This window comes from Engraulis encrasicolus, chromosome 20 (genome assembly GCF_034702125.1).
Source record: "Engraulis encrasicolus isolate BLACKSEA-1 chromosome 20, IST_EnEncr_1.0, whole genome shotgun sequence".
NCBI classification, from domain to species: domain Eukaryota; kingdom Metazoa; phylum Chordata; class Actinopteri; order Clupeiformes; family Engraulidae; genus Engraulis; species Engraulis encrasicolus.
Genome location: NC_085876.1, coordinates 5,729,639 through 5,744,363, shown reverse-complemented (window position 1 = coordinate 5,744,363; position 14,725 = coordinate 5,729,639). Strand labels below are relative to the sequence as shown.

At 40.4% G+C, this 14,725-nt stretch overlaps 2 protein-coding genes across 4 annotated transcripts in view; both read left to right on the top strand.

Annotated features, from left to right (window-relative positions):
* ptdss1b (phosphatidylserine synthase 1b) overlaps nt 1-7,407 on the top strand; it is a 13,903-nt gene extending 6,496 nt beyond the window's left edge. The window contains exons 8-14 of the mRNA XM_063185225.1: nt 252-364; nt 1,357-1,422; nt 2,333-2,432; nt 2,838-2,906; nt 4,597-4,663; nt 4,827-4,935; nt 6,857-7,407. Of these exons, the coding sequence (XP_063041295.1) occupies nt 252-364; nt 1,357-1,422; nt 2,333-2,432; nt 2,838-2,906; nt 4,597-4,663; nt 4,827-4,930 (519 nt within the window). The 3' untranslated portion in view covers nt 4,931-4,935; nt 6,857-7,407. The remainder of the gene's footprint in view (nt 1-251; nt 365-1,356; nt 1,423-2,332; nt 2,433-2,837; nt 2,907-4,596; nt 4,664-4,826; nt 4,936-6,856) is intronic.
* An 826-nt stretch (nt 7,408-8,233) lies between these two features.
* The window catches only part of nup153 (nucleoporin 153), a 38,698-nt gene continuing 32,206 nt past the window's right edge, over nt 8,234-14,725 (top strand). For all 3 annotated transcript variants that reach the window (XM_063185205.1, XM_063185206.1, XM_063185204.1), the window contains exon 1: nt 8,234-8,382. In XM_063185205.1, coding sequence (XP_063041275.1) covers nt 8,305-8,382 — 78 coding nt within the window. In that variant the 5' untranslated portion in view covers nt 8,234-8,304. The remainder of the gene's footprint in view (nt 8,383-14,725) is intronic.

Here is a 14,725-nt window from a genome sequence, read left to right as displayed (position 1 = left end):
TATTATTGTTTTCTCTGTTTCAAGTTTCTTGTGTGTGTGTGTGTCTCTCTCTCTCTCTCTCTCTCTTTCTTTCTTTCTTTCTTTCTTTCTTTCTTTCTTTCTTTCTTTCTTTCTTTCTTTCTTTCTTTCTTTCTTTCTTTCTTTCTTTCTTTCTTTCTTTCTTTCTTTCTTTCTTTCTTCCTTCCTTCCTTTCTTTCTCTCTCTCTCTCTCTCTCTCTCTCTCTCTCTCTCTCTCTCTCTCTGTCCTTCAGCTGACAGAGTTGAATACGTTCTTCCTGAAGCACATATTTGTGTTCCAAGCCTCCCATCCTCTGAGCTGGTGCCGCATCCTCCTCATCGGCATCATCACAGCCCCCACCGTACGGTAAGACGCTGTCACAGCTGCTGTTGTGTCATTTTGGCACGATAAAACATCTGATCTGATGAAGGCTTAGAGCAGAAATATCAGCATGCCAAAAAAGAAAGTGTGTTGATACCATAAAGGGTAGCCATGGGGCAGCCACAGTGTAATTGAGTTGGGCTGTAGATCACAGGGTTGCAGTTTCAATCCCCACCCTTACCAACCCCTTCCTCCTTCCATGGCTGAGGTGCCCTTGAGCAAGGCACCTATCCCCACACTGCTCCAGGGACTGTAACCAATACCTTGCCATATCTGTAAGTTGCTTTGGATAGATGCATGAGCTAAGTGTAATGTAATGTAATGAAGCGAGATGTTGTGCCTTTTTCTACACACTGAAAGCAATGAAGCTGAAAAAACGCCCCTGCAAACAAAGACTTTCCAGGTCTATGGGCTAGCAAAACTTGGCATTGTGTGTCTAGAGGTTTGTTGGGCACCTCTGATGTTTAATGCCAAGTGAGGACTGGCACCAGTGCATATAAGTAGTCTGATATGCAAACCTCATTTGAATTCTGTGGTTTCAATGTTTCCTTTGAAATATGAAACACATTCTGCAAACTTTGCCTCCTGAGTTTTGCATTCATTCATTGATTGTAAACTCATTGATGGTGTACCATTAATTGAATTTGTACTTACATTTCTTATACAGCTTTAAATTTGTTATGGCATGGTGGACACATTGAGTGCAGTTACATGCAATTTCAAAATCTGATTTTACACGGAATGGTGGCGGTGTTTGGTTTGTGCACGAGTCATGTAAACTCTTTATCCATTACGTATGCGACTGTGTTTTTAAGAATATTCCAGTTGCAGGAGGCTGTTTCACGCATGTAAACAAATTGTTTCAGTCAACGAATTTCTGAATACTCTGTGCATGTAACTGCGCTCATTGTTTTATTAATACACTAGTGCTGCATGGCTTTTGGACTGGCTGATATAGTGCATTGCTTCCCACTCAGGCAGTATTACGCCTACCTCACGGACACACAGTGCAAGCGCGTTGGAACACAGTGCTGGGTGTTTGGGTGAGTTTCACCCATTTCTCTGTATGTTGAACAATGACCCACTTCTGTCTACACCCCCCATTCTCTTCTCTGTGCTATTGACCAACACGAACACCCTCATTCGCTAAGACCAGTCTGCTGACCAGAATTAACATGCCTGTGTGCGTGTGTGAGTGTGTGTGTGGGCGCGTGTGCGTGCATGCATGAGTGTGTGTGTGTGTGTGTGTGTGTGTGTGTGTGTGTGTGTGTGTGTGTGTGTGTGTGTGTGTGTGTGTGTGTACGCGCATCAGCAGCTAAAGGGCATGAATGTGATATGAGGCATTTTGCAGTGCAATTCAACACTTTCCTATTGCAAAGGAGCATCATTGATTGGCTACCTCAAATTACTGTACAAATCTGCCCCTGCAATAGCCTTGCCATTCAACAGCCATCTTTTGCTCCATGACTAGTGTGCAGCTCTTCCCGTCCTCTTGTTTCCTGTGCTGTTTCATACTCTGTCCTGCCTTGGCGCTCACTATAGAAAGAAGCAATTGATGATGTTTCTCTTCTATCATCTTTGACATGGTTTTATTTCTTTGCAGTGTACAGCACGTGTTGACTTAATTTTTTAGTTTGTTTTGTTTTTTCTGTCTTGTTTCTTCCTGGTTTTATTTGGACTGCATTTAATCGTTATTTGATGTTAAAAGTGACATTTGCTGTTCTGGAAGGAGCTGACAAATGTATTATTATTGTTATTATTATTATTGTTATTATTATTATTGTTATTATTTTTTTATTATTATTGTTATTGTAGATGCATATTATGGAGTTGGACGTGCTCTGCGACTAATTTGCTGGAATTAAATACCAAATTTATTCAGAAATACTGTGTGCTACTTTGGTGCGAGATCACACTATTGAAGACTTCCTACTCTCCCTGTGCACCCCTCAGGGCTATAGCCGCTCTGGAAGCACTGGCATGTGTTAAATTTGGCCAAGATGTCTTCTCCAAAACACAGGCCCTATATGTGGTACTGTGGCTCATATGCTTGGTAAGAACCTCACCCTCTCCCCAGTCTTTACACTGTCTTCTAACACCTACACTTTTATATGGTACCATTAATGTAAATATTACTGTTCCACACTAATAGAAATATGCTTCATGTTAATTAAGTACTTGTTTAATATAAATATCAAGTGTGTGTTACATACGTTAAACTGATTGTGTAAACACTTAAATGAGGGTAGTGGAGCTATTAAAAAGTGTGTATGTTTGTATACTCTCAGAAGGTTTTCACCTAGTCCCATTTGCTGTCTGCAATTGCAAGTGCTTTAGTTGACATGAAACACATGGAACTGTGTCCATAGCAAATACATGAGCCATCCACAGAGCAGAATAAACCGTAGTGAGTGTTTCATTATTTTCCCTCCCTCTTTTCCCTACCTACTTAAAACAGGCCCTCATAACATCCCTGTGCTTATACGGAATGGTATGCTACGACCAGAACTATAGATCCAGCATAAAGGTATGTCTTTTCTATACAATGCAAAGCAACCAAGAAAACAAATGTGTGTACAGTGAGGAGAATAAGTATTTGATCCCTTGCTGATTTTGTTGGTTTGCCCACTAATAAAGACATGACCAGTCTTTCATGTTAATGATAATATGTATTATAATATGATGAGACAGAATATCAAAAAGAAAATCCAGAAATTAACTGTACAGGATATATATTAATTGATTTATATTTCATTGAGGGAAATAAGTATTTGATCCCCTGCCAACCATTAAGAGTTCTGATCCCGCAGATCAAATGGCACTTCCAATCAACTTGTTATCTGAATTGAACACACCTGTTAATAGTAACCTGCACAAAACACACATTGAATCTGCAGAATCAGTCCATAGAATCAGTCAATCAATCAAACTAAACTCGCCAACATGGGACAGACCAAAAAGCTGTCAAAGGATGTCAGGGACAAGATTTTAGAACTCAACAAGGCTGAAATGGGCTCCTAGATATTAAGGAGCAAGCTGTTGGTGCATTTCTTCCCAATTTTAGGACATACAAAATGATCATCAATCATCAAGCTTAGGCCTGTCTGTGGTTCCATACAAGATTTGACCTTGTGGGAATTTAATAACCAGAAAAAAAGAGATAAAGCACCTTAAAACTGTATGGGAGGAGCTAGGAAATTATCTCAAGGCAGCTGGGACCTCAATCACTAAGAAAACTATTGGAAACACTTAATACCACAACGGATTAAAATCCTGCAGTGTATGTATGTTACCCCTGCTTCAGACGGAACCTGTTCAGGCTCACCTGAAGTTTGCCAATGAACATTAAAATGGATTAGGATATGATTGGGAGGTGCTGGAATCAGATAACACCAAAATCAAACTGTTTGGCATTAACACAACTCGATCTATTTGGAGGAAGAGAAATGCTGTCTATGATCCCAAGAACAACACCTTCTCCAACATCATACATGAAAGTGGTAACATTATGTTTTGAGGTTGTTTGTCTGGCCAAGACACAGGACAACTTCACATCGTCAAGGAATGGATGAAGGGAGACATGTAAACGTACAATGCTGCATGCCAACCTCTTTCCCACCACCACTAGACTGAAGGTGGGTCATGGATTGGCCTCCCAATATGATAATAATCCATAACATACAGCCCAAGCAACGAAAGAGTAGCTCAAGCAGAAGCACATTAAGGTCATGAAGTGGCCTAGACAGTTTCCAAACATTAACCCTATAATAATCATGTGAAGGGGACAAAAGATCCCATTTGCCAAGCTATAGTCATACAACTTAAATGATTTAGAGATGATCTGCAAAGAAAAGTGGACAAAAATCATTTCTAATATATCCACAAACATTGTCATTAACTGAAAGAAACATCTGACCTCTGAATGAGAAAACAAGGGCTTTGCCACCAAGTATTTTGTCTTCTTTGACTAGAGGGGTCAAATACTTATTTTCCTCAATGGAATACAAATCAATTAAAATATATTCTTCAAAGATATTTTCTGGATTTTCTTTTTGATATTCTGTCTCTCCATATTAGAATACATTTTATCATTAATATTATAGAATGATCATGTCTTTATTAGTGGGCAAACCAACAAAATCAAATATATATATATATATATATATACAGGAAGTTTGTGTTAGCATCATGAGGAGGCATATCTCTTTTCCCAACAGAGTTTATCTGAATGTGAGGAGAACAGTGTCTGTGAATCCGTTGGGAACACACTGGATGACCTAACAGGTGGGTTTTTTTTGTTCAGCTTTGTTGTATAGAAATTCTGCCACCTAGTGAATGCACATGTCACTGCAACTTACACACATTCAGTTGAACCTGATGGGTCTTGTTAGAAACAAATCAAATATAAAATTATATATTAAATAAAAAATTTTGTTGTGCTTTTTAGGTGAAAATGATTATGGGAATAATGATAACACTGCAATGCGAAGAAGAGGAGTATCGGGAAGAAGTCCAATCATGAATGGAATTAATGAGAAAAGCCAACAATGAAACAGGTGTTTTTTTGTATAAAGGTTTCACATTTCCAGTACCTACAGAGAGGAATGATGACAATAGAAAGTCATGTAAAACTGTTGGAAACTGTTTAGAGACACTGGCCAAAGAAATGGTCCACTCATTGACTACAATAGTACACAGGGTGCAAGTTGCATTGTTTGCACTTGGAAACAGTTCGAATTTGGGCACTGGGACCTTTCAGCTATCTGGCTGTAGTTTGGCAATGGCGCTTCTTAGAAGTTATACCAAATATGGTAAATCAGATCCAGTTGTTTATAAACTTCAATTGTGTTCACCCCTCGTACCTGAAATCATTGCTCACAGGAGGGTGCAGTAAGATTGTTGTAGAAAAACATTTTTTACCATTTTTTTTGCATTTTCTCAGCTCTTCTCCCTTCGTGAATCATTGTATTGTGAGTCATCCTGGATAAGTTTTTATTTCGAGTGTTCACAGTTAAAGGTAGAGTATGTAATTAGCCGTTTATTTTCAGAATTGATGTTGCTCATTCACAAACGTCAACTTTTTCACTAATACTTAGGACCATCAGATTTTGAGCATTCATTATGACTGGGGAAAATATTTTTTTCCTACATGAAAAGGTGGATCTTCTCCATGTCCATCATTTTGAATTTCCAGTAATAGACATTTTTAGCTGTCATACTCTACCTTTAACAAAATAACACAGTAATTTTAATATGAGGACAAATACTAACATTTTGTACCTCAGAAAACTACTTTCTCATTTTTTGAGTTGTGCACGTGTAGACTACTAGGGTGTTTCTAGTTTTTTTTATTTATTGAGTTCTGAAGTTATTATAACTGATGTATAACTGACTGTTATAAGAGAAGATTTTTTTTTTCACTCTAATGATGTGTTACATCAAACCGCACATTTTGAAATCTGAATGTCTTTGTGCACTGTTTGCACTGTGGAGTGTTTTGTTAAGTTATTTTTTGGGTGAATCCCACTTTTACATGTTTTATTTGAGCCTGTTGATGAAAGTGCCTGCTGAGGTGCTTACATAGTCTGAGCATCTTGACGCACATATGCTGCAAGGCTACTTAGGCCTATGCCTTCGCTTCAGCTGCCATCATGTGATGCAAAGCAAAACGCATCCCCTACTTGATGGTTGACGCGTCAGTATTGACGTCACACTTTAACGTGTGTTAACATGCTTTTTTAACACATTAACACGAGCTAGCTTGTGTTGCTCGCGCCAACTATGTGAGCAGCCTTGTATTTATGGTCCTCCGGTTAGACTTGTGCCTTGTTAGAAGCTGTTTACATGTACTGTATATGGATAGAGTTGACAACACATTGGTTTTGGCCTCTGCATTACACGTAAACAGAGTTTTAGAACATGGCTTTCAAAACTCTGGTTTTAAAAATATTCCATTTACCCCCTAAATGGAATATTTTTAAAACCAGAGTTTTGAAAGCCATGTTCTTTATTTTTATCCACATGTCGTGTTTACATGTATCTAGATATTTTTTCCATCCGTTTACCCGTACTTGTAAACGGCTTCTTAGATGCATTCAGTATTTATTCCTTGTGCATAGTTGAAGCTGGTAAAAAGCTATTGAGCTATTGAGAGGGGGAAAAGTTATCTGTATTTCACACTTTATGAATTCCATGTTAAATCACATAGCCAGACAGACTGAAAAGGGATTGGCCCTAAAAGCTTATGCAAGTCAGATTTATGGCACCTGGATGAGGTAGGACATTCCGGGCAATATTATTTTCTAGGCCTATTTATAAACCCACTGGGTGAATAAATAATTGTAATAAGTGTAACAACCAATTTTTTACTGTGTTAGTAACACGTTTGGATAAAATAACACCTTCCCACTTCCTTGTAATGAGGATTTAAAGACTTGCTATTCATAGAATTGCTTTGTGTGCTTTTTTATTCGGCAGGTAGGAAGGCAGATACTAGGTCCTTTAAAAAGTTTTGAAACAGCATCTCAAGTGAGTCACAGTATGATGTTTGATTCAGTGTTCAGTTCATTTCACTCTGATGTCAGTTTGTTTTTGGTGGCCTGGAAAAATATCTGTATGACTTAAAATGAATAGTTAAAATGAATCGCTTTTTCAGCTATCTCTGGACTTGTGGAATCATATAGCATATTGCCTTATCATATTTGAGGTTGTGTCAGGTTCCTTTTATAAGGTCATTGGATATCCCAGTGAAAATGTGGCGGCGCCTATTGTTCTGTTAGTTCGGAGGTTGTCTCAGGTTGCACTGATGATGTCACTCACTGGAGATCCTGCCAGTTGAAAATGTTTCACAGCATAAGATTCACTTTGCCTTAGAAATATTAACATGAGAAAGAATAATGTGTCCATGTTGACCAAATGTGAAAACAGGAGTATTATCTTCTAAACAAATTGAAGACTATTATCAATGACTGTGAACTGAATTGCCCAAAGGTGTGCGTGCGTGCGTGCGTGCGTGCGTGCGTGAGAGAGAGAGAGAGAGAGAGAGAGAGAGAGAGAGAGAGAGAGAGAGAGAGAGAGAGAGAGAAAGAGAGAGAGAGAGAGAGAGAGGAGAGAGAGAGAGAGAGAGAGAGAGAGAGAGAGAGAGAGAGAGAGAGAGAGAGAGAGAGAGAGAGAGAGAGAGAGAGAATGCTCGAAGCACCAGTTGCACTGTATTTGATACTAAAATACTAACTTGGGCTTGTTTAGGTCATCTTTCTTTACTAGCGTTTTTGAGGTTTTCAGAGAGCAAATTTTGATAATGGAAGTTTGACAAAATACCAATCACTGTAATGTATTATCATGACAGTATCTTAAAATGTGTTTGTTTCAATAAATATTATTTCATATAAAATGACTCACTGAGTCCTTTATTATAACAGCAGTAAATTAGTGGTCCTAAGCTTTTTAGAATTGAATTGATCACTGTCTAGCTCACTCTGAGATATTATCCTGAAATGTATTCCACATTTTAATTGTCATTTTAATTCAAATATTGCATTATTGTGTTTTCTCCTGATAAGCAGAACTGGCATTAATTGCATTAATTGAGCTAATTTGAAAAAAATTGGCCTCATTTGGTATCACAGGAGTGTTATAATGCGACTTTGCACTAGCTCCTAGTTCACACTGAACACTTCATCACCACTCTCCAGTGTGTTTCTTAAAATTGCATTTTATGAATCATAGTGAGGTTTTCTTGATGTTATTGACGAGTCTGGGTCATTTTAACCTCAAACATTTAAACTCAGTTTCCCACAATCACGTGATTATTTACTTGAACGAAGTGACTGACGGTCTAGCGGTGGGCTGAGCAAGTTTGAGTTCTTTGACAGGCAGGCAAGCTCCATCCGGCGCCGAGGCACCGATTAGTGATTCAATAGTTAGCCATGGCGGCCACAGGAGGAGGGAAAATTAGATCAAGAAGATACCATATCACTTCAAAGCCGTATGCTAAAGGAAAGCAGGTAATTTTTATGTTTTTCTGTCAACGACGAAGAGCGTTTTAAAAATTAGATGAACACGGCAGTTGTTCCCAAGTGGAACTAGGGTTTTCTATAATGATAATTTTCGCGGCCTGTTAACAACCTGCCTTGCTAGCAGGCCTGTGTTTGCTCACGTACGGCCTGTCGTGTATAACCGAACGGTACTTAGCTGTTAGCTTAAAATGCCGGTTAGAACAGCTTTTCTTCCATGACAGTGGTGCAGTTAGACACAAATAAATCATAACGTTACATTGTGAGAAATGAATCGGTCTTGTGGTTGCCTGTGTGTATTTCACCACATAGAACCTAAAATACAAACTTTGCCACTTAACCGAGTTGAGTAGTTGGTGTGTAGCCTAGCAGCTAACGGTTCGGTTAAAATGTCATCTAATGTAGCCTGCTAGCATAGCATTGTTAACGTCCATAGACGAGAGTTGTGGGCAGCATAGTGTAGCTAGCTAGCCCTCGATTTAGTACGACCAGCGTTTAGTTGGTCTACGTTTCAAAGCACAAAAAACGTATCTGTGATTTTTCAAGAGCTAAGCATCAATCATTCACTGTTGCAAGTTATGCTGTCTGTCAATGTTTAAAGACTGCGAACGTACAGTTATTTGCCAATAGCCGTAAAGCTAAAAAGAAGCTGCGCAGTGCGCCGAACGCAGTTTGGAAGAATGCCAGGGCCCACATGGGTAACCAGGTTATTGTTAGCTAGCTTACATTTTAGCTACATGGCTAACGCACACGTTAGTTGTGGTTGAGAAACCAGCTAACATGGTAGTAGCTCCCTAACCAGACACGTTACTAGCAATGTCATTTAAGTTGGACTAATCTGCACTTCGGCGAATACAGAAAATGATGACTGACAACGTGGTGTCTTCATTGTTAAACCTTCATAGATCTGTAGGGTATGTGTGTGTCAGGGAAAGTTCTCCTGAGGACGGTGAACCCAAGCGTTTTTTGGGGAGCCATTAGTTCATGTTATTACAAGGCAAAAATGGACGTTTCTACACGTGCGATGTCCCTCGCAGTTAGCTTATCAGGCAGCGTGGATGTAAACCGTCTCTCAACATCGCTGTCTGGGCTGCTGACACAAAAGAGGAAAATCTCCACCCAAACGTCGATTTAAGGACCCCCGTATTAACCTTGTATCGCGTCTTTGTATCCTACTTCTATGTACGTTGCCTGTAATCAGATCTGTCCGCTACGTCGCTGTTCAGGCAGAAATAGGCAGCTAGCCAGCCAACGTTAAACTAGAAACGTCATCTTTGGATAACAAAGCAGGTGGTTTTAAACACCGTGAGGCCACAGTCACCCTCTTCCCTTCCATGTTGTGTTTAGCCTTTGTTCAGAAAGCTGATCTTTCCTTTGCATATTTCTGTACAACTCGTGGGGTGTTTTGGTTATGGCCATCGGTTTGTTAGTGGACCTGTATGCTATACAACCAAACAAGCAATGCAAATCTCCGATATTTAGCATGACTAACGAAACTGATTTATTTATGCAGTAAATGTCCATTTGTGCTTACAAAATGCGTTTGTGGTAACCATTCCCCTGCTGTTCCTGACACTTTCTCCGTTGACATTATACTGCACACCTGCTGCAGATGAATTTGTAGCCAGTCCGGAGTTTGTGGTACCAATACAATGCCACTTAATTGTAGTGCCATATACCTAACGAAGAGGGTCAGATTTAGTCATTGAACCTCGCCTACACCCATGGAAATATAGTATTTATCCATGTACACTTGGCCTCTTGGATTAAAAAGTACACCCAACTGAATATTTCATTATAGACTGTAGGGGGACATGTAACGGAAATTGAATGTTGTCCTCAGGACGTTTCCACTCAAGGCTACCTAATAATGGGATATTTGAATTTGTTCCATGTAAGCCTCTGTTCTTTTATATTTTTTCTTGTTGATGTCTGGTTTGGTGTGTGTGCGCGTGCACAGGCGTGTGCGTGCACGTGTCATTAGGTGTTCTGACAAAAAAAACTCTTCAGTATTTCAGGACCCTAGCTGATTTTTAGCAATTCAATGCTTGGCTGCAAATATTATTGTTGTTTTGTACAAGACATCTGTGTGGACTGTTGTGGCAAGTACCCCGATCCTGGACAGAGGTGTCAATTGGGGTGACGCGCACTGTGGACTGCCTAGGCCAGGTGTCTGTATCCCATGCCAACATAAGCATTCCCTCCCCTACACAGCCTGCACGGCATTCCCCTCTGCACGCACGCTCAGTTGAGACGCAACCATATGCAGAGAGGTCTTGCTATTGTCCCTGAGTTGATATGGTGCATGTACTGCTGCAATGCAATGAAATGAAGCTTGACCCATTTTAATTGGTGTCTGGAAAAACATGAAAATTAATATCTGGCAGACGAACTGCTGATTTTGTGACTGGTCGTTTCCGTAAATAAATCGATGTAGGCTGTCTGTTGAACATGGCTAATTGTGCAACATGGCATGACTCGAACATGGCTAATTGTGCAATGGCATGACTCGAATCCATAGGTTGTAGCAGGTGAAATTTCTGTGTTTTTTGTTTTGTTTGTTTAGTCTTTATCCCCCTCATTTTGTGTAGTATGTGGAATGTGGGCATTGGTACGTTTAGCCTACAGAACTGTTAATCAGTGCTTGTCTATGAAAAATTGAGCCGTGCTCAAAGGGTAATAAAGGTGAGGTTTAATTGATAGCCAAAGTTTGACCCACTGACCCGATACACCATCTCAAACTAAAGGCATGTGACAGAACTAGCCTACTTGGGATTGATAGTCAGTGTTGGCCAATAGGATTTTTCTTTTGCTGTAGTCAAGTAGAATTCATTTTAGTAGGCTAACCACATTTACCAGTTGTTTTGGGGAAAACGGAACTTTAAACATTTGGACATTGAAAGGAGTTCATGCTAACATACTACCAACAAGACACCGAAGATGATTGGTGTAATGGAGTGAAAGTCGTCAAGCTCCAACTGCAAAACGGTGTCTTTGGCCTTCTTAATTTGCCATACTATATAGGGAGATTATGTAATTTCCCAACAATGTTGCACACCGCAACCCAGGCATACCCGCAAACAATGACACACGCTTTTATGTTTTCCCTCCAAATTCCAGAATGTTTAAAAGCCTAGGAGGAGCCCTAGTGCCCTTCACTGACTTCCTCCCATGCAGCCAAAACTACATACTTAAATATTAATGTATGAATGTACGTTGTCCTAACATCCTTCAGCAGTGTATCACACATGTTCATAATGCTTGTGCAGTCCCTATGTGTTTCTCGTAGGATCCCATGGACCAAAACATAACGTGCATCAGTTGACGTCCACTACGGGACAAGCATTCTTGCATGCCGCTCTCCCTGTCCACACGACATAAGGTAGAGCAGGACACCAGCTGCAAGAAAGAAAGGCAGGAAGGAAATGGTGTGCGTGTGCCTGTTTGTGTGTGTGTTTCAGTCAGACAGTGTATAGATTCTAGAATGACAAGCAAGATGAAGGCTGATGTGAGGCCCACGTCTGTAGATCAGGCCTGTGCTGTGCTGGCTGTTCTGTGCTGTGCTGTTGTGTGTGCGTGTGCTTATCAGTAGATGAAAGCTGCCCGTGGCAGCAGGCCTCCTCTGAAGGACTTGTTGAAGGCTACTGATAGGATGCACTCCACCCGACTGCTTAGCTGTAGTATAGTACTTACTAGTCATTATTACTCTTCTGCTGTTTGTTGACAGCTAGGTGTAGAGCAGCAGTTGGGAAACTTTTTCATTCAAGGGGCCACTTCAAATTCCTCCAAGGGCCGTAAAAGTCCTCCAAGGGCCGCACTGTGAACCCAAACCAGGATTTCCCCCTGCACTTTTGGCTTATTGAAGGCAGCCACCTTTAAAACAGACCACACCTTCTCTAGGTCCACTGAATATAACTTAATTGTATTACAAACATAATTTCTTAGATTACTTAACAAAATGTCATATTTTTATGTGAAGCTGCATAGCATTAAAATTATATCGGGAGTTGGGACCTGGATAAAACGACCTCAAGGGCCGTAAACGACCCTGGAGATATAGGTTCCCCCGGTGTCGAGAACTGCTCCATGGGACAAAGGTCTCTTGTTGGGTGATGGTGGTGGCGGCCGTGTTGTGACCACTGCTGCTGTTTTGTGGTGGTCCTCTCCAAGGTGTGTCTCTTCCCCCTCTTCCCTGGTCAAGGAACTGTCGATCCCATTGTTGAGAATTTACTTTGAACATAATACCGCTATGACTACGTTTACATGACACATTTCATTCTGAATAAAGCTTAATTCCGCTTTGAAAGTGTCATGTAAACACAATTCGGAATTAAATAAAAGATCAAAGTAAACTCGATGGAACTATTTCATTCTGAATGATCAATTCGGAATTCAAAACGCCATGCAAATGTAGCCAATGAAGGAATAAGATCTCACATATTTCAGGGACGACTGGTCAGTATTTGAGTTTCCTGCAGGAGTGGTTCATCGACAAAGAAATGACATTGACGAGTAGCGCAGATCATTGATTTCACCTGTAGGGTCACACTCTAAGTAAAAGATGCACACACAACTTTGCCAGTAGACATTAAAAAAGCTCTTGGGAGATGCACACATGGGGGTGGGTCACACGGCAATATGTAAATATTTTGCTGGCATAACTTAGCACCCCTGCTACACACACACACACACACGACACACACACAGCAAGAGAAGGACCTGATGTTTGTTTCAGCAGTAAATGCTGTAGAGCAGTTCTTCCCAAACTTTTTCTGCTGGGACCCCCGTAAGAACACTTTCGGGACCCTCACCCCTCCATATTCTAAACGGCAAACATTATTTGTCCATTAACATTGCTAAATTCTAATTTGATATTCACAGCATTAGAAAAGCATGTAATACTGTATTGGCTTTTCAAGTGAGAACTGTTACTAACTAATTGATGGTGTTGTGTTACTATTAACTTGTGTTTTTACCCCCGTTTTTACAAAAAGTCCATTCTGTCTGCGTCCCCACCCTGCAGTAGCTCCGCAAGGGGTCCTGACCCCCTGTTTGGGAACCACTGCTGTAGAGGGTGCACAAGTCCATGACCTCATGGAGTTCCTTGTGTACCTTAAATGTGTTACCACGTCAGTGCCATGGTAGCCCTTACAGCTCACTCTCATGGAATGTTAATGTTGCACTTGGGAGAGGGAAATTAAGATGTCAATCACAGCATTACACTTACTACTGTATTACACATTACTGGTACTCAAATCCAGCACTTCACTTATTGACGCATATATGTATACACATGATATTTCATAAGTATATTACCCTTTTAAAGCAATACTGCGCCATTTCTAGAAATAAGCTAATTTCCCACATTCCTTTGAGTTAAATATTTTGGTTACATTGACTTATTTCCAGAAATGGTGTTATGTATATATTTAAAGCAAAGCAAAGCACTAGCACATGGAGAACTAGGGAACTGGCCTGAGGCACACAAGGCCACAGACCTATCGTAACTCATTCCAACTTCCCCATGTCCTGTCAGTCAAGACAACTTCAACATAAACAAATCGCCAGCCAGAGCTACTGTTTCACTGCACACCAACTCATCACAAATGGCTACGTTTACATGATGTTTTTAATTCAGAATTAGCATTAAATTCTGAATAAAGCTTAATTCCTCTTTGAAACGTCACAATTTGTGTAAACACTTTACAATTCGCAATTAAATGAAAGATCAAAGCAAACTTGACCAAACTATTTAAATCGGAATTATTAACTAACTCGGAAGTAAAACCATCATGTAAACGTAGCCATTGTCTAGCAGTGTTTCCCACAGAAATTTTGGAAACTATGGGGGCAGCCGGGGTTTATTTTGTCCCGGGGGGGGGGGGGGGGGGGGGGGGGGGGGGGGGGGGGGGGGGGGGGTCTTCTCACACGGCCTTTTTTGGGGGGGGGGGGGGGGGTGTTCTTGCAGCGTAAATGCAAAACGGCAAAAACAATGACTACAGTAATGACATTGGCGCATGGAGAAACTGTAGGCCTGGGCCTATATTTCAGCCATTTATATTTTGAGAAATAAAGGCTACATAAGATTTTAAACCCATGACTTTGTATAATAGTAGTACATTGTCATTGTCAAAAAATGCAGTACAGTGGAATAATTTCTGTTTACAACACAGTTTCAATCGTCCCTCATGCAGGGGTCCTGGGAAACAATATAAAACAAAATAGGAGCAGAGATAAGAATTTAAGAGCACTGTGAAATTGTTAACGCATAAGACAAAAAGGGTCTTCGAGGTAGGCTATGCCTTTTCCCCCACACATATCTGTAGGCGTACAC